The 27,156-nt window shown below is 37.3% G+C and overlaps 2 protein-coding genes across 2 annotated transcripts; one reads left to right on the top strand and one right to left on the bottom strand.

Moving 5' to 3' along the window:
* Window positions 1-3,580: 3,580 nt before the first annotated feature.
* LOC149556952 (uncharacterized) lies at window positions 3,581-6,264 on the bottom strand. The gene has a single exon (XM_089831593.1). It carries the CDS (start codon window positions 5,781-5,783, stop codon window positions 3,990-3,992), a length of 1,794 nt encoding a protein of 597 aa, XP_089687719.1. The 5' UTR covers window positions 5,784-6,264; the 3' UTR covers window positions 3,581-3,989.
* A 4,300-nt stretch (window positions 6,265-10,564) lies between these two features.
* Window positions 10,565-11,303, top strand: LOC149556951 (uncharacterized). The gene has a single exon (XM_089831592.1). It carries the CDS (start codon window positions 10,688-10,690, stop codon window positions 11,174-11,176), a length of 489 nt encoding a protein of 162 aa, XP_089687718.1. The 5' UTR covers window positions 10,565-10,687; the 3' UTR covers window positions 11,177-11,303.
* The last annotated feature ends 15,853 nt before the right edge of the window (window positions 11,304-27,156 follow it).

Here is a 27,156-nt window from a genome sequence, read left to right as displayed (position 1 = left end):
CGAGCCATATAATTCGCTTCAATTAGAGTCTAAAATTCTCTAACTTCATGTTGCATTTCTTTCAAATTGCATATGGAGTCTGTAGACAAAACAATGTTCTTAAAGAAAGGTGTGAGCATTGACAACGAAAGAAGGAATAAAAATACTCTCACTGATTTCTTAAAATGTGGAGGCGATTCATTAAAACAACAAATAATAATCCTCAAACTCATACACATGTTTGATGCCAAAGTAAGGTGAGATTTGAGTGAAGGCAAAGTCACAGATAATGGAGTGTACAAGAAGTATTTGTCTCAATGCCTAAATGAAATGATATTCAAGATTTATTTTTAGAACCTTCCATTTTCTCTTAACGCCACTTCTGATGACTTCATGAGAATGATCACAGATGGGGAGATGAACCATTGACCTCTTTTATCCATGTGAACATCCTTGTGCAGATATGGAAGGATCATCAGACCTGTGTCTCGTTAAGCATATTGTAAATGAAATGCCTGCGGTTTCATAGATTAACTTCAAGTGATAACTCTGGGAACACAAACCAAGCATGTGAATTGTTTGACAAAATGTCACAAGGGAGTTTCATTTAATGCATTGATTCATTCCACCGAACCGATGTGGTTAAAAGATTTATAAAATTTTGAGCAATTGTAATTGGCAAGGAGTCACCAGTGTTGTTGAACAACACTTAGTATATATGTGGTAGTTAAACGGGCTCGAAGCCTCTATCAGTAGAATTTTATTCTTACCCATGGGAGTTGGTCGTGAAGGAAAACTGTTCAAGCATAGGGTGATTTTGATTTTCTTAACAAATTACTTCAAATTTATCATCCAAAGTAATGAAAGTCATGCCACCTGAGAGCAATTGGAGTATATAGAGGCAGATGTAAAAGACAATTTCTGTCAATTACTACTATTCGGATCAATAGTTATGAAGGTTTGAGTTTCTGCACATGCAAAAGTATCAAATCTAAACATCACCAACTTGGTTTTTACACTCACTGTTGATTAAAGGTCATGTAGTGTGTGCAAGATAGTTGGAGAGACAGAATTTTTTTTTACTTCCATCAATTTCAAAACACATGTTTCAATTCGTGGCTCGAATAGTGAGTTGGTTGTACCAATATAAAGGAAGCATATTGGTGCAGAAAGCTACAACGGAAAAAGGATGTTAAGACCATCTTGGCATCATCACTATCCTATAGCACTTTCAATTGTTCAAGCGATGAAGTGATGATATATGAAGGAAGAAGATGAAGATGGAAAGGATATCTCAATGAAATCTACATTTTGGTCTTTCTTTAAGGGGGAAAAGTGGTTGTCACTTATTGTAACTCAAAGTTGGAATTGTAAAAGTTAGAGTTGGTTACAAAACTTCTTCAAAGTAGTCCAAACTAACTTTTTGAGTAGTTACGAACCCGAAAGATTAGTTATGCTAGAATAGCTATAAATTCATGAATCTCAATGTAATAGAGGACATTTTGGAATTTGGGAATAAGGGAACACTTATGTTTTTTATGATAAGACAATTTTTGGAAAGTATGTACAGACATTGTTTGTATAATCAATTTCTTCTTACATTCTTGGTGCAAGGAAATAAAGTAATATGCATTTTGTATTCTCTTTTCTTCAAATTTTGAATTGTTTGGATGTTGATTCTGGTTGTAATTAATGTTTTCATGGTATGGTGTAGATGTTAGTGAACTATGGAATCATCACTGAGCTAATGCTAGCCTTCAAGTGTAGTTCTTGACTGTTCTTATTAGCAGTTTAAGTTATTCAAGAAAGTTGCGAAGTCGTGTGGTGCATTCGTCATCAATAACTTTCACTCAACCTTTCAAAGTTTTAACTCATTTATGTTGAAAAATCAAATACACCCATCATATAAGGGAGCTGCCCCTCTCAAATGCAAAGGAAGATTGTAATCTGGTAACGATCAATTTCAATCTCTCCAACTATTGGCAAAGTTGTGTCACTGTTCACAAGGTGAATCACTATTCACAAGGTGAACATGGTCAATTTCAGAAGTAACTATCACAGTGACAAATATGTTTACCAACATACATACATACATGTATGTATACAGTTGTGTCACTATTCACAAGGTGAACAGGGTCAATTTGAAAAGTAACTATCACAATGACAAATATGTTTACCAACATATATATGTGTGTGTGTGTGTGTTCACACAAAATCCTTTGTTTCAATAGCATTTATAATTTCACCAATTCAAAAAACCAATCCTGCAAAACTAAAATCAGAAGATATCTGATTTTCGTTCGGAAAAAATAACCAAGACAAAAATCCTCATCCAATATACACACCCACAACATATCCGCTGCTTGGTACAAGAAACATGTCGAAAATGCAATGAGAGATCCAACAAAACCACATGTATTAGAGATCTAGGGCATGTGATCAAAGAAGGGTTTGGGAAGATGCCTCACTTGCAGTAGCAAAAGCCACACCCACCATCATGATCACAACCATGACTACGATAGAAATATACTTATCTGCTCTTGCCATTGCTAATTTCATGATTTCTCATGCATTAAACCCCAAATATACTAATAGTACAAATCTCCTAACAATATTATAGACCTGCTTTGAGATCTCCTCAACCACTTGAATCAAAACTCTAGCAGTTTGGGATTCTGCACAAACCTCTCAAAATCAAACACAAACTCAGAGCTGATAAAGTAATCGCAAGAACACCTGGTATATGTATGCCAATACATACTGATACTAAATTTGCAATTGAATTATCTGAAATCCATCGTGTGTTTTGATTTCCCATCTTTTCCTTAAAAGTGAAATTGATTGTCTACAATTTTCCTGGATAAGGCACAACAAATTACTTGCTTCATTGGTCGAGTCTTTGAAAACTTTTGTAGTAGAGGCGGAGGATATGAAATGAAACCACACTTATTGTCGCCTAATCAGTTTTGCATCGATTGTTTTTTATATAGACATTCTTTGACTACAATATACCATATTGTTGATGACCATATTTCTGAGTAGAGCTGATTAAAGAACTACTCGACGTCATGTATTTAGCTAATGTTCTCGTGAGCTGTACTCCAAAATACAAAATAATCCATACATAATAATAAGGGAAAGGGAGAAACCTTTTTTACAACTATTTCTCTAAAAAATGAAGGTGTGCAGATCTAAGTCCTTACACCTCAATTCTAAAAATGGTGGTGTGCAGCTCTAAATCCTTACACCTCAATTATTCTTGAAGCATTAATTCAATTGTTGCAAATTCCCTCTTTTGCATAAATCACCCACAAGAGAATAAACTAGAACAAGTCAATTTCAAGAGTCCAGAATCCATATTGATCAATAGCATTATCTGCACTCAACTCAACAACATGAAGACATCATCCTGATATAGATCTTGACAACAAACACTAATAAATGTATATTATATATGACCGATGTAACAGACTAATAATTAACATGTCTCGTAAATTTTATGTCAATTGCCCTCATACATTAGATTGAAATTAAATACCGAGGAAAAAATCCATTAACACAGAGGCAAGCAACAATGGATTAAGGAGGACTACAAAGAAGATACGAGGCAAACAGAAAATCTCACAAATTCATTTGTGTACACAGTATTCTTTAATTCAGATGGCATCTGGGTCTCATACAAAGAAAGATACAGGGAAAGTTATTTCGGTTTCAAATGTTGCACGCATAATGTTGAGAGATTCACAAGACAAATTACACGCATCTTAATTGTTTGAGAGAAGCTTCATAGGTACATGCAATTGCATATTCTACTGCAAACTTTTCACCAGAGCTCTTGTTTGAACGAAAGCTCATCTCTTCTCGATTTTCAGTTTTATTTGTCCTTTCAACTGTAACTCCTCTACAGCATTCTACACAAACACAACACTCTACAAAGCGTATCCAAAAGAACAGTTCTAACATGTGCAAGTCAAACAAGTAAACTAATTGAGGCACCTTACAAACCTTGGCTATTGATCAGCTTTCCTCTCATCGCGCCTCATGGACTCGACCCTTTGCATTCTGATTTGTTCATGAAATTTGGCAATGAATTGATCAGCCTTTTTGTCAACTTCCTCCTCTGTCTCTGAAAATGAATCATCCATATGATATAGCACCTCAGATGAAGAAGATGTATTTTCATAGCTTAACTCGTCATCAGAATATGGTGGTGGAGGTGGAAGAGGAGCAGACTCATCGGGATACAATGGCGGTCGAACAGGTGATGCCACCCTTCTGCTTGAATCAGATGAAGTCTCTCTCATTTTGCTCCTTGAATCAGATGGAGTCTCCCTCAGTTTGCTCCTTGAATCAGATGGAGTCTCTCTCATTTTGCTCCTTGAATCAGATGGAGTCTCCCTCATTTTGCTCCTCCTTCTAGATGAACATTCTCTGCCTTTGCCCCTCGTTGCATTGCCCGATCGTTCACTGGGCTGCGGAAACTCTTGCAAAACTGGAGGAGGCGGAACAGGTGATTTGGGGATCGATGAATTCCCATTTGAATGGTGCTTCGCAGATGATCCATTTTCAGCTACTGTGGGTAACGATGGATGATCCTTGGCTGAATTTTTCCTTTCTACCTCATTGCTGTACTGGGGTTTGGGACTAGGGTTCTTCTGAGAGGATCCGGCTGCACGAGATGGTAAATTCGGGAGAGGGATGCCGGGTAAGGCTTGCAAGTTAATGTCATTTGTGAGCTCCACACGAGGAGATGGAGATGGAGATGGAGATCGAGAAGGAGAAGGAGATGGAGATGGAGATGGAGATGGAGATTTCTGAGAGAGGCCATTTGCAGAGGGGAGTTGCATGTTTTTCTGAGAGATGGCATCTGTAGAGGCCAAAGTGAGAGAGGGTGAAGGCGAGGGAGATCTGTTGTTGGGCATCTGAGGGGGCGGGGGCGGCGGCGGGGCTCTCTGAGGAGGCGGCAATGGCGGTTTACTGTCTGAGACACCACCACCACCATTTTCCGCCCCAGATTTTTGCTCGGGCAAAACGGTCCGATCGGGACGGGAACGCCAGGGGATCGGAGAAGGAATGGCAGGGGGGTGAGGATGGGGGGTTTCCTTGTGAAGCCTTGAAGCCCATGGAACCGGCGAGGGGAAAACCTCATCCACAATCACATTGCTACTAACTTCCTCCTCAAAATTGCCAGATTCAACAGAGAGAATGGTGCCGTTTCTTACCTCTGCCCGTTTCCCACTATCCTCCACAGCGGCATCCGCATCGGCATCCTTGAGAAAATCAAACGCCTCGGGATTGGATAGAGAGGATTTGAGGCTCCTGATGGGTAGGAGGAGGGGTTTCTCTTTGTCAATGACGACGACGGGCTCTTGCGGCTGCCATCTGGAGCTCCACGCCTCCACCTTCTCCAAGTTGTCGAACACCTCCGCGAAATCGAACATCTTGTGAACGTAATTCTGTGCACCCTGCTCTCTGTCCATGTCGGTGCCGGTGTGGGTGTGGGTGTCCTTGTCAGTATCGGTTGGGGTGTGGCGTCGAGAGATGAGGCCGTAGGAGACGGCGAGGGCGATGAGGAGCAGATTGAAAAGCTCCCAGCTCCTTGCTATGGTGGCGTGGTTAGCGTAGGGCATCATCAAGTGTGGGGTGAGGCTGTGCTTGGGAAGAAAGGGCATCACCCCCACCGCCACAGCCAGGACCAGCCCTTTCAACACAATCCCCGGCACCTTCCCCTGCCTCTCCGCCTTCTGCAACTCATTCTTTTTCTTCTCTTTATCCCCCCTTCCCTCTTGCACAACATCCTCCATTGCAGCACACCAGATGATTTCACTCAATCCGATCTCTGGAGAAGCCCTTCGGACGAGACCATTGAGGCGACGAGATCATTTTCAGCTTTAAGAGCGTGAGGGAAGGAAAACTTACGGAGGAAGTCATGAAGGGGGGAAAGGTGGAAAAGTAGGGCAAATGCAGAGGCTCAACATTCCAAACTTGTCCAAATCATGCTCTGCCCAACTATTCTTATTCCTTGGATTCCATTCTTTCTCCTTTCCCACTTCAATGCCAATGCCACCGCTCTTTCTTTACTTTGGAATTTGTTTGGGTGGCAGAGCGGGCGGGTATCTGGACCAGCTTCGTAGTGGGCACGCCTTTATTACATTTTTGCTGCTTTCCACTCCCACATTTCAAACCTCTTTCGCGCTTTCTCACGCATTCCAAGTATTCTATTCACCTCATCGGAGTGCAGATCAAGTTTCTCCTCCTACAGCCAATAGCTTATGATCTCAACATTTCAAATCATATTTTCATAAAACCAAATTCTTAAATTTCTATTTTAGTAGTTTAGCTTTTCTTTTTCTTTTATTATTATAATGAGTAATATTATATTCTTACTTTGTATTTGACTAGTTTAATTTTTCTTTTTCTTTTATTATTATAATCATTAGTGTAAGTCATTAGTTGTAATTTGTGAAATGAAAAGACTCTAGTTAATACAAAATTTAGTAATTAAATAAATTAAATTAAAATTCATGATGATTAATTAGATTGCTAATAAGTAGGACATGTTTTTCAATAACAAGAAGTCAATTTGTAATATTGTTATCAAGCTTCAACTATGTAATCTTTGAGTCAAACTTGTTGACCCATGTTTCATGCATAGTAGTTTGAGGGAACCAATCTCAAGGACATCGAGAACAACTATGTTAATATCTTGATAGCTAATTCTTGGGTTGATTTATTATACGAAATTAAGTAGTTGGGAGCAATCCTTAACAAGTTGCACAAGAAAATCGTTTATGCATTTCTCCTAAGTTTTATGTGGCATGTATGCTCCCCTCTACGGGAATATGTCGACCTAGTCTAGAAGAGGTCAACCCAAGTCAACCTCTTCCCAAGCGATTGTGGGGCCCGCGGCCTGAAAGGTCTTAGGATTTCAATTTGTTAACTCTCGCTCCAGTCAAATTATTTTTCCATCCAAAAACTAGTATATAAGGAGACTTGGAGGCTTTATTTTGCATCCTACACTTTCATAATAAGTACACTCAAATTTTACATTCAAGGCATCCAAGACATTCAAGCATTTCAAGCATCCAAGCAAATGAGATTTCATCAATCTTTGAAGGATTCTTTGTGAGTATTTCCTCTTCAAGATCTAGCATATTGTTGGTCATCAAGGGAGGATATCTATATTGAGGCATTCATAATCTCCTCCATTGATGTACATTTACTTCATTCATCATCTATAGATTTTTAGCTTAGATCTATATCTACATTATTTGATCAATTAGTTTTATTTTGCATGCACATTATCGCACATGGGCCAATGAGTGTATTTCCTTATATTGCATTCTTTTCTACAATTCAAATTCAGTATCAACAACCCTTTCCTTTTGGGTCTTGCTAATCTTATTTGGGTTCAAAGGGAAACATACATGTGGAGATTTTATATTCCCCTACACATATCTTTGAATGTCTTAATGAGTAAAGTGGAAGCCTGCATCATATTAAAGCATTTACATTTTTCCTCTAAACAATAGGTTCGAATCTATGCAAGCTACAAGTGAGTGATGTTGGAAGGGGGATTTTTGGTAGTGGACCAACATCCCTCATGGGATTCATGACATGGCTTAACCACCTCTAGTGGAATCTATAAGTGTAGGGGTTATATCGGGCATTGACAAGTCGATCTTTTGGTGCAACAAAAACCCTAACTTCTAACACATAGATCAACTCATTAAGCCACCAAATGCCATTGATAAGGCTTAGGCTAGCAACAAGAATGATGGCGAAGGTGCCAATGCACCCATGTATAGGGAAGATTTCTATCTCATGTGCAATATCTAACACATAGTCATGTCTCCACAAACTCTCATGTAGATCAAGAGTTGTTGTAGACCATGCCAAATTTGACAATTAAATGAAAACCCAAGCAAGAGAAGTACTAAAAACTAAATTATCTATAGAGATAAAATCACCAATCAATAAATTAATAATTTCTATCTCATATATAATTGAGGAAATTTTGAAAATTAATCGAAGATGTTTTCATTGCCTATGGAAAATAACTCTTTAATGTGTGGTTTGTAAGTGTCATCAACAAAATCCACTTCTGCAATGAATTGATCAACATCAAAAAAATCAAAAATCAAAACAAGTAAAATCTTGTTTTATCATCATCCTAATGTGAAAAATTTACCTCATGGTGAAGAAGAGAAAAATAATTGTTGTTACAAAAATCAGAATTGCTACCATACATTTGTATCATGTCTTAAACCCTTTTAAGCATTAATGAGAGCTATTGACATCTCATTTTATGCCAAATTTCAAACCATTCCATATGCCTCTATATCCATTATTGTATTCCATTTTCTTATCGAATCATTACCATTTATGTTTCTTTTGATTAAAATTCATGATGTATTTGATATAGTGAAGAAGAATTATTATCTCTTCTCTCCCTTTCTTTCTATATCTTATAACTCTTTCTCAATGTCTCCTCTCATTCATAGGAATTTAAAAATTTATATACTTTACATTAGAATTATGTTTTAAGCTTTAATAAAATATGATTATGCTTCAATCATGACAATGAATAAGAAGATAGGAAACACCTTTATTTGTGGAGAAAAATAGAAATAAATCCTGAAGTAGAAGAATCTTTAGAAGATGAATAGTAATGCTACTGCATGTTAATACTCATTGAAATAAAGAGTTGTAAGAAGAACCTTGTGAGTGTACTGAGTGGTATTAATCACTGAATTGTTGATGATAATACTAAGTGGTAATACTCATTGCATTTCTATAGTCTATAAGTTTGAGCTACCATTTGTGCTTATACCATTTGTAAAGTTTGTGCCTATACTATTTGTAGGCCTGGGATTATTCATCCTACAAAGGTCTAAGTTGTCCAACAAGTAAATGTAACAAGTATGAGCTTCAACACAATTTTGTAGATGGTGGGCAAATCCCTACTAACAACATGGATTTGTGCTTCCACGTTCAATCTCTTTAAATATACTTCAATTTGAGTCAACTCAATCTCAACTCTGCATCATCCCAACAGTCAAAAAATGAATACGCAAAAAGTAAAGTTTGGGAAAAAATGTGAAAAAAACAAACCAAAAAATAATACTAATACCTATGAGTTCTAGTTCTCACTTCATAAAGCAAATGGTCAGAGTCCCTACCATTGTGTTGTGGGAACATCTGGACCTCCTCCTCCCCTACAACTTCAACATTGCCTAGTGGGAATATGTGGAGGACCTTTACCATATTCTCTATAGCCTAAAACATGAGAATTACTAGAAGAGCATAAAGAGCAGGCGGCAAAATTAAGAGAAGCCCTACAATTTAAAGCAATTTTTTTGAAGTAATACAAACGCATTTTTTGATGCTTATATTACACAAATAAAATTGTAGTGTCATTGTTAGTTTCATGTTATTCTCTATGTAATATGTATATCAAATGCTATAGTTTTGATCTTCAAGAACCTCATGGCTCTGGATGTCTACCAAGTATCTCTATGCAAAAATCTAGAACTTCCATTGAAATTTCAAGAAGAAGCTTTAAGAAATTTCAAGAAGCAACTTTAAATTTATTAATTGACATTATGTAACAAATTTTGTATTTGTCATAGGTAAAAGAACAATTTCTCATTGTTCAAACCGAAGAGAATTAAAGAGAAACACATTTTAAAATTATGAAAAATAAATACTCAAAGATAACTATTATAGTTTGGTGAGGCAAAATTTAATACTTAATTCTTATTGGTTGGTTGAATTGGTCAATTTTTATTTTTTTGGATCAAATGATTTCATTAGTAATCTTGCCTACAACAAGAACTAATAACTAGAAGTCTTTCAATAAATATATCATGTACCTATATTTGTCCATTTGTAGTCTCAAGAATGGATGTTTTTAAATGATTATTAGGACATTTGTGCATAGAAATTAACAATGTTTGAAGTGGTTGTGATGTAGAATTATTGGGGGACACTACTAAACTATTTTTTGACCTATGTACACATAATAGATCCTATAGCATGTGCCATTGCTACGGAAGAGCCATATAAATTGTATATTAGACAATTGCTATGGAAAAGTCAAAAAGTATTTTGTCTCCAAACTCATAGAAAGATAAAATATTCAAATTTGATAAATGTCATTTTTGGATCCAATCTCAAAACACTAAGACTAAATATAGAAATGACGTGTTAGGGGAAGGGCACAATCATCACCCAATTTTAATAGGTCCATATTTTAACCTCTGAATTAATTAGATACACACTTAACCTCAAAATTACAACTTTAAAGAAACCTATTAAAAAAATACTAGAAGTCTTTCAATAAATATATATCTCCATTTGTAGCTTCAAGAATAGATGTTTTTAAATGATTATTAAGACATTTGCACATAATTATGAACAATGTTTGAAATAGTTGTAATGTAGAATTATTGAGGGATATCATAGTATTTCGAAAAGCCATATAAGTTGCATATTAGAGAATTAAAAACGATCATCATAAATGAAATCTTCACTTAACATTTGTGGGTCAAGCGTAAACTCTAGTGGGCTGCTTTCCCAAATAAGACTAGATCGTGGAAATGGAAAGGGGGATGTGTGTATAAGAAAGGCGGAGAGAGGAAAGACGGCAGAAGATGTTTGGGAAGAGGCGAGAAGCGGAAGCGGAAGCGGAAGTGGAACCCTAGGCATGGTGGATCCGTACAGATCGAGGTTTTTGGGGGTAATCAGCAGACGGCGGTTCTGGTTTGTGCTGTTCGTGACGATATATGGAGCGCTGGTGTGTTCGAGCTGGAAGACAGTGAGATCGGTGGTGAGGTGGGAGGCGAGGAAGGGGAAGGGGGAGGGGGAGGGGCCGGGGCAGGGGCAGGGCGTTGCCTGGCCTGCCGTGTACGCGTCGGTGGTGCTCGGTGCGGCCTTCGGGGTTCTGGCCATGGTGGCCATGGCGGCGGTGGCCCTTCCGGCCATGCTCCTCACCTGGATCACCATCCTCGTCATGCTCGCCTTCGCAGGCAGGCCCCGCCCCCTTCTCGTCCTCGAAGGCCGCCGCATCACCCGGGACATCGCTTCCTTCGCCCTTAAGATCATGCTCAAAGAGGGTAACCTCGTCGCTGCCTCTTGCGCCATCTTCTCCTTCTTCCTCTTCATCCACTCCCACCACTACAACGACGACAATTAGCTCCCCCGAGCTTCTTTCTATCTCATGACTTTCACTTGTGTACAATTCACAATCCCATTTGCTTTTCTCTTCTCTGTAACATGAAAAGTATATTCAAATATATGTACAGAACTAAGTGATTGATGAAGTGGATGTGATGGTCTTACAGAAGGAAAGATATTTCTTCACATGAATGTTTTACAATTCTTCAATTAGTTTCTTACAATACGGAAGTTATGTTTGTTTTTTTTGGGTTACATTCATCTTATCCAATGGCGAGGATTTGCATTAAATTGTGCTCTCTTGAAATACTGGTGGTTTTATGACAAATACAAGTGTTCTTAGGAATTATCTTTCCTAATTGGTTAGGATATTTGAATGATTCATTTATGTGTAAATATTTACATTAATTAATATTTTTTATATAATAAATAGTTAGATAAAATTGTGCTTAGTTTGATCCTAATTATAAGGAAGATAAAGTTTGTGTTACAAATTTAAATTTTATGTTATGTATATGATGACCAAGAATGGATATATAAATAAGTCCATATAAAACCTAAGATAAGTTTGAACAAATGAAATGTATAGAGAGAGATTAATGTATTAACTACAATGTTGCCTCGTACCTTGATAGAGCTAAAATGACGGCACTCATCTCTATTGGATTTGCTCTCTAAGTTCTATGTGGATTTTTCTCTTTTAACACAATAAGATGATTTCTACGATAGATTGATGATCTAAATGATCCTAAGATGGATGGATTGAAATGCAAAATGGATTCTATGTTGGATTTTAAGATGTAAATGACTATGAAAACTCTATGAATGCAAACTAAGACAATACTATGAGTATTGTAACAAATATAATAGCAAATGGAAACTTTGAGCTTGGATGTAAATAGCTTAATAACATTGCACAAATAAATGGATGAAATGCAAGGAATGGATGGGTGGGATTCATTTGAATTGGAGGGTTAGGATTGTATAGGATAAATGAAGTAGATGTCTAAGTGGCAATGGGTAGTTGATTATGCAAGATGAGGTATTGCTCATAGATTTTACCAACCTTGGGAAGAAGAGCAATAATTGTCAATTGGGGGAGAAGGTGCAACTATCTCGAGTGGCCTTTTATGAGTAAGGTGGCTAGTGGGAGACAAAATGAAAGAGACGGGGTAGTTATTAATGAAGATAAAAGAGGTGGAGTAATTTAATATTTGAGAATCATGACCACATGTGTGAGTTAAATTTTAAATAATAGGAGATGGTCAATGAGCCTACGAATCAAGATATCAGACTAATTAATCAATGATGAATTAGTGAGTAGGATTTTGTAAAAAAGTAGAGGGGGTTAGACCATAGGTTAGTTTAATTAATTTGGAAATAATTGAACTTTAGGATAGTGCAATAACATATCCAGTTAATTGAGCATTAGTCAAAGGGAAAATAATATAATAAATTACTAAAATAAAATATATCAATGGGATAGGTGATAATTAATTAAATTAAACTAATAAATTATAAGGCTTAGAAAGGTAAATAGTTTGTATAATTTAATAAACTCATAAAAGGATGATTATAGATGTCTAGAGTTTGCTCCTCTTTGATGTAATGCATGAAACAACATTGGGTCAAAGAAGAGAAAATGACCCCCTAGAGAGAGGAGGTGAAAACAAAATTAGGATAATTTTTCAAAAAAGAAGGAAAACAAAATAGAGGGAAATAAGGTATAAAAATGGGAAATGCAAGTATTGCATGATTAGTAGATTGAGGCAAAAGACTGAGGAGAAGGCACAAGTGACCAAGAAGAGAAGAGAAACCAACAAAGAGGGAACAACTAGGCTATGGGGGATCTAGAAGGGGTCAATTGTGTTCTCTATAATGAAGCTAGAAGGAGCGCCAAGCAAGTGAAGATGGAAAATGTGTGAGAGAGGGAGCAAATGCGTGATATTAGTGGCCTACATGCTACAAGGAGCTAGGGAGTGCTCTATCTAGCTTTCTACATTTTTAATTTAGCATTTAATGTGCATTAAATTGGTAGAAAACGTGGTGGGGTGGACACGATGTTTAGTTCATTGACGTCTCCACAAATGCAATTCATGGGATTAGCATCTGCAAAGGCACATGTCATAAGGTAATTTTCTATGTAGGCATCGATCACAAGATCAATGCCTTCTAGTGCAGGAGCACCTAGTCATAAAGACATTTTAGATGATCCCAAGAAATATTGTAATTGTTTAATGTAAGTCAATATATTTGGATGTGATATTCCATGTAATGAATCAACAGTAATGTCTAAGGGCAATAAAATGTAAAGTTGTCAATAAAGTGTAAGATTACAAAATTGTAATTTAGCAAAATGTTGAAAACAAAAAGAAGATGAAAGGGCATAAGGGAAGTTGGATGGTTTCAAAATGCCTTAAATGGTATAAATAACTTGTATTGGTCATTCCAAATCATCATGAGACGAAAGAGAACATTTTGCTATTAGTTTGTGCATTCATTCCTAGCTATTTTGATTGGTGTTCACTTTTTTTATGTTGTTTTCAGGCCTTGTATAGATAGTTACAACCTAAAACCCTATATAAGTTATATGTTTGGATAGTAGGATGACTTATCTTTGTTCTCCTTTTGGTTTGGATTAATTTGATTTAGTTTTGAGGAAGTTATGCATATTTTAGTGAAAGTGTTTTTTTTGCAGATGTAAGATTCTCTAACAATAGTCATGTTGCAGCGTTTGGTTCAGGCACATATTAATTAGCAATGACCTCTAAATAGATTCATTGGAAAAATATATGAATAGTCTTTCATTCCCTTTGGTTTGGGTTGTGTTAATGCAGATTTGTGGAAGTTATGAATCTTTTAGTAGGATGAGGTTTTTTAATATCTTCAATGGAGTTGCGGGCATAAATCTGCATGCATGTAATGATTTATGGATTGGAAGAATGAATGGCTTACATATTTGGAAAATAGACTCAAGATGGATTAATATGAAATTGGTTTGGGATCATTTGGTTTTGGTTTATGAAAGATATTGGATTTGTTATGCAGGGTTACATGTATCCTTTTTGGTCTATGACAATGAAAATGAGTCTCGGTACAAAGACCATAACATGTAAAGGAATAGTTGGATTGGGCTCAACTTTGGATATGTTTTATAAGGACTAATTTTGAACAACTCCTCCAAATTATTTTTCACAAAGATATTGAGAACAAAAGTAATGAATAAAACAATTTGATATAGAAATCAGACTGTGTGAATGGAGTTCTATTGATAAACTTGTTGAAGCATATTTTGTTTTACCTCATGAAATACTTCTAAATAATAAATTTATTGAATGTACATTGAAGGTATCAGGATTGATCCTATAAATTGGTTAGTTTTATTGATGCTCTTCACCACCTTCACAAGGCTAGGGAATAGGGAAATGTAGCATTATGGGCCAACGTTTACATCATTTGATGCTTACACCTTTCAATTTTCATGTCTTCCAAATTGATGCCTCGCATAGGAGAGCCAAGGGAATGGGGGAAGGGTGGGGAAAGGATTGACTAGAGAAAGCAAGCTCCTGGGGTAAAGGGAAATATAATTATGATGGGGAATGTTTCCCTTGACATATGTGGGATTGAGAAACAGGCTATGTGGCCAAGATTTGGAAGGTTGACACGTGATTTATGAATGTAGGCAGTCATAGCATTGTTTGGGTTGGTGGAGCACTATCCACTTGCAATGGAACTTTTGACATAGTTGACATATGATAATTTGACACTATTTACATTAATAGAGTTAGAGTGGGTACATGAGTGACCACAGATTCATGCCCAAAATGGCATGATTATAGCTCCACTAGAGAGGTGACATAATGAGACCTCATTGTAATCACCCAAAAATGGTCATCTATACTATTAGAGCCCTTGCTAGCAATTTGGCGTAATTTATTAAATCACTTATCTTGATTAAATCTTCAAAAAACAATTTATTTGATTTTACCCTATAGTTTGACCACTATATCCTAGGTTCTTATTTAATTAAAAGGAACATGTTCTCCCTTTAATTAAATAAAAGAGCTTATTCATCTCTTATCCTAAGTTGCACACATAAAAGCATTTTCCCACTTTAAAAATAAAAGAAACGTATTTTTGTCTCACATAGACACAAAAGTTAACTCTTTGTGATTGGTGGAAATGATTGTGCACATGGATCATGCAAAAGTCAACTCTCCACCCTTGATTAGATCCTCTTGCTTCATGATCTCCACCATCCATCTCTTTAAAAGAGGGAGCTCACTCTTTATCTTGGATTGAATCCTTTTGTACTATTGTTATGTTGCAGGTTTTTCTAGGTACTCTTGGAGCTTTGGAAGATCTTGTGGCCTCATAATCTCATTTGCATATCATAGTAGCTTAGTATCATGTTGCATTAGTATAGTTTCCTTTTTTTGCATTAGAATAACACACCTAGTTTAATTAGAAGAATTGTAATACTCTCATTTTCCTAGTTAGTTTGCATTCTATATCTCATTATATAGCTTAGTTGCACTTGCATTGCACTGCATGTGGATTCTTGGACACTAGCATCCTTTCTCTTGTCTTAGAATCTCCTATTTCATGGTGCCTCACAAAGGGCCACATTCTTATGCTCATTTGAGAGGTACTCTACTTCTATTTGCATCCCTTTGCATGTCATGACTAGGGAGCTCTAGGTTGGCATTTAAGGCTCTCAATCCATGAGATCCCTTGAATAGAAGGACTTAGAGAAGTGCACCCTTTTTGAGTGTACATTTTTTGCGCCCATAATCTTGCCCTTCACATCAAAGTTCAAATCTACCGCACTCGAGTCCGACGAGTACTAATAAATATTGTTTCCTTTAGTGTAGTTCAACAATTGGGATTGTTCGAATTTGCAATCAATCCTAGATGAAATATAACCATAAAAGAATATGATGAAGTTGAATGATCCTCTGAAGGCCTAATTGTGCTTCCTATTCCTATGGGCCTTATGGAGAAAGATGTGGTCTTCCAAGTATTCGACATCACGCTTCGGTATTTTTTTTTTTTTGGGTAGGCCATGGATTCATGACATGCAAGCTGTACCATCAACTTACCATCAGTGTATCAAGTTTCCATTCAATGGTGTAGAGATTGTGATCCCAAGAGACAATTCAATGACTATCAATATGCTTATCGCTGCAGATTCTCTAGTGCCACATAGCTGCCATTATAGTGATATTAGACCATCATTTACAGAATGTGAAATTTTTTTTAAAATGATGAGTATTGTCATGGGGGAGTATATCTTGGACTCCATTGTAGCATCACCTATTTCTCCACACTCTTATGACAAACCGTCTAAGACAATGAAACCCACATCATCAGCTATGACCATATTTGACATCATTATTCAATCTTTGATTCCTTTAGAGATGAAAAAGAGGATCAAGTTGTTAGAGACTAGATATATAGAGAAGAGAATAATGATGATGAAGTCATACTAGCTACCCCTATTTCACCCAAGAAATATGGCGAAGGATACTAGTTTCTTTGAAAAATGGGTTATTGTGGACAAAGACCTTTAAATGATAACAAGAATGCTCTCATAGAACCCATGAGTCATACCAAGGGACAAAACGACAGAGATACTATTGGCTCAGGGTATGGAGTTGATGATGATTTGCCATGGTTTGACAAAGAAATTCCAACAACTAGTGAATCTGAAGGCGATATTCAACCCACTACTGCTACTTTAACACATGAAGAGAATTTCACCCCTTCTACTTCCCTTCTTTGGGGGGGAGATATATTATTTAATGATTACACAGCTAAAGTGTCTACTACAACCCGAATTAGATGAATCTGACATTGAGGATCCTAATGAAGAAAGAATCAAGAGAAATATTGCCAGACTTGTGGCCTGAGAGAAAAGCATGGATTCTCAAGAATATGAGTAGGAATCCCTCTTTGATGCCTCTTGTGAATTGGGTGTAAATATAGTACATGCCTATGTCACTCAACCTAACGTAGTTGATGAGTCTTGTGTAGAGTCAGACGAGTTGTATTCACAACTTGCCTTAGTGGATTACGTTGATTCCTTTAGGATTTATCTTGATTTGGATTCCTTTGGAACCATCCCTACATGCTCGAATTTTCTCATCACTAGAGACAATTCCTCTTGCATCAATAGCCTCGAAGCCTCCCCTTCACTTTTGCTTATGCACCTTGATCTCATAGATTGGTCTATTCAAAGTTAAAGACCCGAGCTACCCTCATTTCAAAATGATTATGCAATCACATGCTACTTGAATGCCATCGAACCTATGGTATCTTCCACTAGTGAATCGACAGTTAACATGACCAAGATAGACATCAAGTACCTCAGTCATAAATTGAAAAGAAAAAAGAAAAATAAGAGTTCAAATGGTGAAAACCACTTTGTGGTGGTGTCTAAACCAAAAAAGACTAAAAATAAAGATGTATCCAAGGGTGAAAACCTCTTTGAGGCGCCCAAGGATGAGGTACTAGGTAGTCTTCCAAGCTATTTTCATGATAGATCATCAGTTTTGGTAGAACCAACACAACCTATCAACTTGGGTACTAAGGAATCTCCCAAGATTATACATTTAGCTAAATCTTTATCAATAGAAGAAAGAGAACAATTCATACAGTACTTCAAAGAAAAAAAGATCAACTTTGCTTGGACCTACGCTGATATGCCTAGCCTGGATACAGAGCTCATTATGCATCACCTCTCCATCGCTTTAGGTGTTAAACCTGTCGAGTAGAAATTAAGAAAGATGCATCCAATTTTTGCCTTATTAGTCAAAGTTGAGCAAGAAAAATTTGTAAGTGCTAAGTTCATTAGATCTTTTGACTATGCAAAATGGATATCTAATACAGTGTTTGTTCCTAAACATGACAAGTTCATCCACTTCTGTACAAATGTTAGGGATTTAAACAAGGCATGCCCAAAGGACAATTTTTTTGCTACCAAACATTGATATGATAGTAGAGATGATATGGGCTATGAAATTTATTCCCTAATGGACTACTTCTTAGGGTACAACTAGATTAAGTTTTCTCCCGAAGACTAAGAGAAAACAACTTTCACTTGTGCGTGGGGAACGTTCTGTTGGAATGTCATGCCCATTGGTCTAAAAAATGCAGGTGCTACATAGCAAAGAGCCACGACTGCAATCTTTCATGAAATGATGCATAAGAACATGGAGGATTATGTTGATGATACCCTTGCAAAGTCTAAACAATGAAACACCCATCTCGTTGACCTTGAGTTTGATATTGGACCGTATTGAATAGTTTCAGCTCAGGCTAAATCCAAAAAAGTGTGCGTTCAATGTTACTTCTAGGTAATTTCTTGGGTACAAAATATTAGCTAAAGGCATAGAGGCTAATCCAGAAAAAGTACACGCTATTATGAAAATGCCACCTCCAAAAAACATTAGTCAACTAAGGAGTATGCAAGAATGCCTTCAGTCCATCAAGAGGCTCATATCTCAATTAGTTGATAGATCCTAGCCATTCAATAAAAAATTGCGTAAAGGGTATGGTCCGCATGCATATGGAATGAGGAGTGCGAGAAAAGCTTGGCCCAAATTAAAGAATATCTAGCAAAAGCACCTATCCTCATGCCTTGAATTTAGGGGAAGCCTTTGATTCTTTACATCTTAGCTACTGCAAATTCTCTAGGAGCTATATTAGCACAACATGATGAGAATGGGAAAGAAAGACCTATATATTGCATGAGCCATAGATTGGTTGCCTATGAGATCAATTAAAAAAGTATTGAGAAAGCTTGTCTTGCCATGGTGTTTGCATCCCAAAAACTTTGCCACTACATGCTCGCACATTCCACATAGCTTGTTGCTAAAATTGATCCCTTGAAATATCTCTTAAAACAAGGTTGTGTTTATGGGAAGAATAGCGAAATGGATGATGATTCTTTCAAAATTTGACATTCAATACGTCAAACGTAATGCTATCAAAGAGCAAGCTATCGTTGATCAACTTGATGAGTTCCCAATCCCAGATAGCACTCCTATGTAGATCGATTTCCCTGATGCATCTATCATGTATGTTACATAAAGGACCTGGAAGATGTTATTTGATGGGTCGCATACTCAAAATGGAGCTGGTGCCAGAATTCTATTTGTTATGCCTCATGGCTATACTATTCCAAAATCTTACAAGCTACTATTCCCATGCACCAATAACATAGCTGAATATGAAGCTCTCACTAATGGGATCAAGCTAGCCCTTGAATGGAGAATAAAATAGCTACACATCTATGAAGATTCCCAACTTATCATCAATTAAGTTAACAATGAATATCAAATCAAGGACGATAAGTTGATACCCTATAAGAAATTGGTGGATTCTCTAAGGAATTACTTTACTTTTGTCACATTCCAGCAAATCCCTAGAGTTGAAAACAGGGCTGTAGATGCTATGGCAACTTTTGCATCTATCCTACCATTACAAGAGCATGAGTCTTGATTCAAGTTCCTAGTGGAAGAAGTGCACCATCCTGCCTATGATTCCCCTAACAACCAATTCATTTGCACCATTGTCGGTCATGATTCACCTTGTTACTCCACCATCTTCTCTTATCCACAAGACCAAATCATTCTTGCGACTCTTACACATAATGAAAAGCATCAGCTCATTCGTAACGCTTCCCATTACACCCTTGTCTTTAGTGACCTATATATAAAGGGCTTAGATAGAACACTCAAGTGTTTAGAGAGAGACAAATCTGAAAAGGTGTTAGCCAAAGTTCACGATGACACATTCTAATGGCCTTTCACTTTCTCAGAAATTGCTTAGAGTGGGATACTATTGGCCAACTATGCAAGCTAATGTCGTCTGATATGCCAAGTCTTGTAAGAAGTGCCAACTACACAACAACTTGATTCATGCTCCTAGGCATGAATTGATCCCCTCTATTATACACCGAGCTTTCCAACAATGGGCCTTTGACTTGGTTGGAAAGATTCATCCAAGTTCATGTAGTAGACATAAGTTTATTATCACATCAACTGAATATTTCACTAAGTGGGTCGAAGTTGTTCCACTTTCTACTGCTACAAGAAAACATGTTGCCTTATTTATACTAAATCTCATTATTTGTCACTATGACATTCCCTCCTCTATATTCACTAACAATGGGGGGGAATTTAAGAATAAGGACCTTAGGAAACTTTGCAAGAAGTTTAAAATCAAGCAACACTGGTCCTCCATATACTATCCCTAAGGTCAAGCCGAGGCCTCAAATAAAATATTGCTGAAAATTCTGCATAGGAGGGTCCACAAATTAGGAAGAGATTGACACCTATAGATTAATCTTGCACTATGGTTCATATAGGAACACCATATGCACTTCCACAAGGGCTATGCCCTTTGTGCTAGTTTATGGTTCCGAGATTGTCTTCCCATTAGAAGTTGAGATTCCTTCTTTATGAGTCCTTGTGCACGGATTGATCACCAATGAGGACTATAGGGCTATGAGAATTCATGATCTTGAGACTCTAGATGAGCACTAGAAGGCTACTTTGGATCACATGTGAGTTTACCAGAAGTGGATGTCTACTAGTTACAACAAGAAGGTGTGTCCAAGGGAATTTCAAGTGGGTGACCTTGTTCTAAGAGAAAACCTGAAGAATCAACATAATAGAGATAAGAAAGGTAAGTTCAAGCCTAATTGATTGGGTCCCTACATCGTCACTGTTGTATTTGGGTCTGATACTTACAAGCTTTCTACACTTGAGGGAGAACAACTCCATGAGCCTATCAACATAGTCCACCTCAATAAGTTCTATGTCTAAAAGGCTCTTTTTGCATAGTTTCTTGTACATATTCTATGATCCTAAGAAAATCCCAAATATATGATGCTAAAAAAAAAACAATCCTAAAAAGTAGAAAATGTCCTAAAAAAATGACCATCTTAGTGAAAATCTAGCAATAGGCGCTTTGATATATCACCAAAAATAATCAAACATCACAAAAATAACAAAAAATCATAAAAAGTCGTGAACAAATTGCCAAGTGGTGAAAACCTAGAAATAGGCGCTACTTGAGACCCTTGCACCTATGTCTATCAGTCTTTCTTTGCACTCATTTGCTTCAATTTTCCTTGCCTAGCTTGGAACCGACTCTCGCCTAAGTCTAGGGGGCACAAACTGCTTAGCTTATCAAGGTCTCTTTGTACGTAGGTGTTTTCTTTGGCAACTTGTCCAACAATTTTTTTGAACACCTCCTCTTAAAATCGAGTATTTTTCAACAATTATCAGATACCTTAGCTATAGTCTAGGATGTCATGATATTTCTCATTAGTATATTTGAGTCCTAAAGAAATGATCATGTGACTTACAAACACACACACACACACACACACACACTTGAACTTACTGAGACTTGATTGACTTTATTTTCTTTGCGTGTTGTCTATGAGGTTTTCTTTGTTGAGTGTTCCCTCCCTAATAGTCTCTTAAGTATGTCATGGAGTAGAAGACTAGGGGCATAGGGCATGTTTTACTTACTTTTTCTTCTTGTTGGTATGCTTTGTTGACCTAAAGTGTCATGAGAATTTGTGCTTGTCCTACTTGACATTTTAGATCGGCAACGTATCATCCTTGTATATTTCTACAAGACTACACTTGGGGGTTATCCTAGCGCTCATGCCTTGATACAAGTGTAATCTTGCTACTAAGTTTGGTGAATCTAACCGCACTATTCATCTTGACCTATATGTCTTTGATACATAGGTTGGATTCCCACAAACCCATCCAATATAGATCATATTCATATCCTCATAGTTATACTAGTGATGATTGTATGATCTTATGATGTCCCTAATGAAGCTCAAAGATGAAAACTAGAGTTTACTTATGCATCCCTTGCAATCGCACCTTTGCATACTAGTTTGCATTTTAGGACTCATTCTAGTTTAGCTTTTGTATGTTGTACATTGAGAGAACTCTCTCTTTACCTTTCACAGACATGTCAACTAATTGTGTTCACCTCCTTTTTTCGCTTCCTCTCAATGGCATCTCTTGCTTCTTGTTGGTCATATCAACTTAATGCTTGTTTGATTCATGTCATCACAAGAGGTTAATCTCATTATCACATCTAATATATCCAAGTACTCAATTTTCGAATCACAACTCTAAATCATAACATGAGAGCTAAAATATCTATGAGAGAGATATATACATACATTCATGAGCATATAAACATAAGATGAACATACATAAATGATGGGGAGTTTCTCCAATTAGAGCCTTTTTCTCTAGCAAAGGCTTTCTCTAGCCTTCTTAGGGATCCTTCTGATACCCTACTTTAGAGGACCTTTTCCTAATCCTCTCCAACCTAGAAACACACCGATCAATTTCAAATCATACTCCTAACCCATCAAACCCCAACTAAGCACCTAAGTGCTCACCAAGTAGACAAACACACCCAAGGATCCCAACATGGGCAACACATGTTTTGATCATCCCCTTAATTTTCTTGGTCATTCACCAACCACTCTACACTGACTTTCAAAGTCCAAGTCTTCAAAATCACCAAATTGCTCTTTTAGGCCTTGTAGCCCTATGAACCCCAATTAGGTCTCCTACAAACAAAGAAGTTGAGATAACTTCAAAAAATCCTTAACAAGCCCCATTGGTGTCTTCTAGAATTTTTTTTCACAAACACCTAGACTCAAGGAGTTTCTAGGTTTCAGACTCCCATGGTGTCTATATAGTATTTTTCTAGAAAACCCTATTTTTGAGGGTTTCTAGGGCAATAACAACAATTTCTTCTTGGTTTTCTTAGTTCTACTTCCCAGACCTTCTCCTCTGGCCTATGAACCCTTGACTCCTCCTACTTCATTGCCCCAATCAAGATTTTCTCATCCCAGTCGAGCAAATACATTTAAACCTTCTTGTAAGCATCTCAATTCTTAGCCAAACAACTCCAAGCTTTCCTAGGGCTTGCTTGAAAAAATAGAAAACTTGTTCTCCCAACCTCAAAAAACTATATTTATATAATATACAAATGATATTTTCCTAAATCCCAAAGGCCATTAGGTTTTAACCATGGGCATTCAAGTTATAGTCATTCTAGTGCAAACTACTATATATAAACCAACATGAAACACAAAATAAGAAAATTATCAAAACCTAGTAAAATGAATTCAAACCCCTCCAAAAATAACACACATATCAATCACATGATATGAAGCAACTAATCCATGCAAAATAGTAGGAGGGTCAATCCAAAACAATAGGTCTTATGGCAAAAATACATTTTGTGTATTTATTTCCTTCTTTCACATGAACAGTCTGTACAAGCCAACTTCCAACCATTAGAAAATGATTGATCTATCCTTTTATACCTTGTTTCTAACTATCCACACCCTTAGTTTGAATCCCTTACCTCTTTAGTTCCTACACCGAAATTTGAGGAAAAGTTGTCATGAGCAGCTTTTGCAATTTTTGCAAAAATAACCTTTTAATCCCTCAAACCTACCTAGTTGATTCAAACACATCCACATTGATCCAAAAACATCTATGGACCTCATTTTAACAACAATTTCTCAATTTTGAGGCATTTGGAAACTTTGGCCATAATTGACCCTATCAGAACCTTGTAGCACTAATTAGGTCTTAGCAATTAAAACGTGATCAACTTTTTCTCTCAACCTTCTAACTCATTCTTCAACACACCTTGGGATTTTATAACTAGTCCTTATTTGGTTAATGGTTGGTTAAGCCATTTACAAGCCAAAAATGACTATTAGGGTTTGCCTTTCCCCTAAGGTGCTCCTGTACCAATAAACATGAGCACACATATCAACATCACATGGAAACATAAAGACAAGTGCTAAAATACACATAAACATCCATCAGATGAGCTAGAAAAGAGACAAGTACACAAAACTATAAGTCAAATCCATTATCTCATATATATGATGATGGATCAAGTACATGTACAATATGAGACCCAAATTTTGGATAACTATCTCAAAATATACATCAAAAGTGCCACAAGGGCACCAACCTAGCTCTAGCCCTAGACCTAGGACTGACTCTCCATATCATGAGCAAGATGTGGCTGTGAAGGGCGTGCCCATGTTGTATTTAGTGGCTGATCTAACCTCCTCACCCTCTCTGAATAGAGAGGCACCCGCTGTCCTACTAGAACCATAGCCATGTATACTATGTGATAGTATGTTTCCTACACTCCTTGTCTCTCAAACTCACATCGAGCCTCTACTAGATCCTCTTGCAAAGATCTCTCTCACCTGTCAACCTCTTCCCTCACATCCACCAACTGCTGATCTCTCACTACAATAATAGTTCACAATTGTTGAACCTCTACCTCTAGGGTGATGATCCGAGCATCTTGAGGATCCTCTCCCTCTCCAACTGAAGGCTACTTCTGTCTCCCCTCTTCCCTATATTTTCTAGCCTTCTCCACATGCGATCGCATAACCCATCTCTCCTTCTCCTCCTCACCCTCCACCTCCTCCATATTCACCTTACTCCATGACCAATTTTGGATGCTTGATGCACCTCTAGAGCCACTATCCCTCTCCCATCGTCACCAGCATCCCCTCTTGGCTCACATCTTTCGATAACACATCTAGAATCAAGAACCAAGGGAATGGGTGCCTGTACATCTCCCGGGCATAGGCATACTCCATCCCCACATCCACAAAATCTCATAGGTAGTCACATCTGTCCCACTATAGCCCCATTGTATCTTGCCTTTCTACAATATAATCTAGCATCTTCAAATATTTGAGGCTCTCCTCCCCCCCGAACTTGGCATAGGTAGTAGTCTTAGTGGACACTACCTGTCACCACCGAAACTATCTCCAAACCTGGCTAATCATGAATCACTCCATGATCTTCGAGTGCCTACCCAATAATGGTATGCTATAAAACATACACTCGAGCTCATTTGCAACATCATCCCAAATATCACAACTAAAATAAGGCCTCCAAACAAAGGAGGACATCTCATCAAATAATATATGGTAGTAGGTAATGTCCCCACTATGCAACTACACCATAAAGCCATAGTATTTATAGATGAATAAATATCTCCTCTCCCAGGGTCACACTCATGGCCAAATCATCATAATATGGTCCCATGTCCATACTTGTGCTAGGAAAACTTTGCATGCCCATGTCGTCCCCTCATGGTAAACTATCTCATGCAGCTCATGATACATGTTTGCAAGGATGGGTAGTTGATATCATCTATCTCGGCTGCCCTACCAAATCCATCACCAGTCTTCCCCAGCCTAGTGGGAAGCATTTTTGGCTCTTATTTTTCACTAAGGCTTGTGCCACCAAAGAGCATACTATATAGGCCACTGGATACTACTCTCCATACTCCTCCACTAGTCTCTCCCAGCTCAGATGTCTGTCCAGAATGGTCACATCCTCAAACAATGTCTTCACTACAACCCTCCCCTCTGTCGGGAGCTGGTCATAGTATACCCATGACACACAAAACTCATGTCACCACTCATAGTAAAGAAAGGACAAAGCAAAGAAAAACATCTAAACATGCTCATCATACTTATTGGGTATCCATGATACGATACTCATAGGATGTAGTATATATCCTCCAATGTGATGGTGGCCTCTCCTTGGGGCAAATGGAAGGTGTTATGCTCACTATGCTATTGCTTTGCTAGTGTCGTAAAAGACCATGGTTTTCCTAGATATGGGGCAATCGCAAGAGCCAACCAAATCCCATGGTCTCTAGTGCTCTCTCTTGCTCATCATCCAAAAAGTGGACCAGTCTCAACCCCACAACCATGGGGGCCCTAATGATCAACCCCAAAAACACCATCTAAACAACCAAACCATGCAAAACATGTTAGTATCTACCACAATCTATCCAAACAAGATCATAAGTGCTCCTATTCTACTATGTAATTGTGGAAACCAAACTAAAAGACAAAAACCATGAGAAAAATGCTCAAAACAACACTGTGCAATACTTATTTCTATTATTGTGCAATAATTATGGCTCCATTTGTATCATGTGATACTTCACATAGTATCTGTGCAATACTTCACACCATATCATGCGAATAATGAGTGGTCCTTGTATGACAATTTTTCTAATATCAATGGAATACTATATTGGTCCTAGAAGTATCGTGCGATAGTTTATACAACTGCCATGTGATACTTCTAAAGTATCACATGATATTTTATGAAAAGCCTATGAAACTTATGAAATAAGACCAAAAATGCTAAAAAAAAGACCCAAAACACTAAAAAAATCAAAAACTCATTGGGGCACCATACTATGGAGGCTGATTATGTAATTGACTGCGCTCGAAACAATGTCTGTGCATCATAATACCTCCCTACACCATCATTTCTCTCTCAAATGCTCAAAAGCTCTCAAAATCACAAGAAGAAAAAATGAATTAAAAATGACCCCTTGGGCTCCTTTTATACCTTTTGACCTTATTTTTGAACTCCTTGGAATTGTGCAAAAATTGCACGCCTAGCTAATTTCAACGTCTTGGATCTATTTTTAGGATCAAAATTAAAATATGAGTTCATCTTGATGGTCAAAATCACATTTCAAAATTTTCTCCTACGCAGTCAGTTAACCTTTTAAGGCTTAATCTTTGTATCTTGCTGGGGCATCATCATTTATTCATTCCTTCCTCATTTCTACTCTTCTACTCTTCTTAGTCACTCCATTCATCTTTGTTTTGACCTAATTTTAGTGCTTTATCTTCCTTTGTCAAACTTAGTCCAACTGGGGCATCGTATCTCTTCTTAGTGGTCACTCTTTGGTTTTAATCACTTATCTATCATCATGGCCTTTACTTTATCTCAATTTGATCATATTTCACTCATTTTTGCATCTCCTCAACCTCATTTCAATTTCAATCCCAAGGGGGCAAGAATATTCTTTCATCATTGCAAATTTCTTTCCTACTATGGCTATCTATTTCTTAGGAGC

Source organism: Cupressus sempervirens, chromosome 5, assembly GCF_028749045.1.
Source record: "Cupressus sempervirens isolate cs-2001-9-10 chromosome 5, ASM2874904v1, whole genome shotgun sequence".
Lineage (NCBI taxonomy): Eukaryota > Viridiplantae > Streptophyta > Pinopsida > Cupressales > Cupressaceae > Cupressus > Cupressus sempervirens.
Note: the sequence above shows the minus strand (reverse complement) of the source record. Positions and strands in the feature narration are given on the sequence as shown.

Coding starts and splice junctions, on each gene's coding strand:
- LOC149556952 (XM_089831593.1), bottom strand. CDS start 5,783: ATGGAGGATGTTGTGCAAGAGGGAAGGGGGGATAAAGAGAAGAAAAAG.
- LOC149556951 (XM_089831592.1), top strand. CDS start 10,688: ATGGTGGATCCGTACAGATCGAGGTTTTTGGGGGTAATCAGCAGACGG.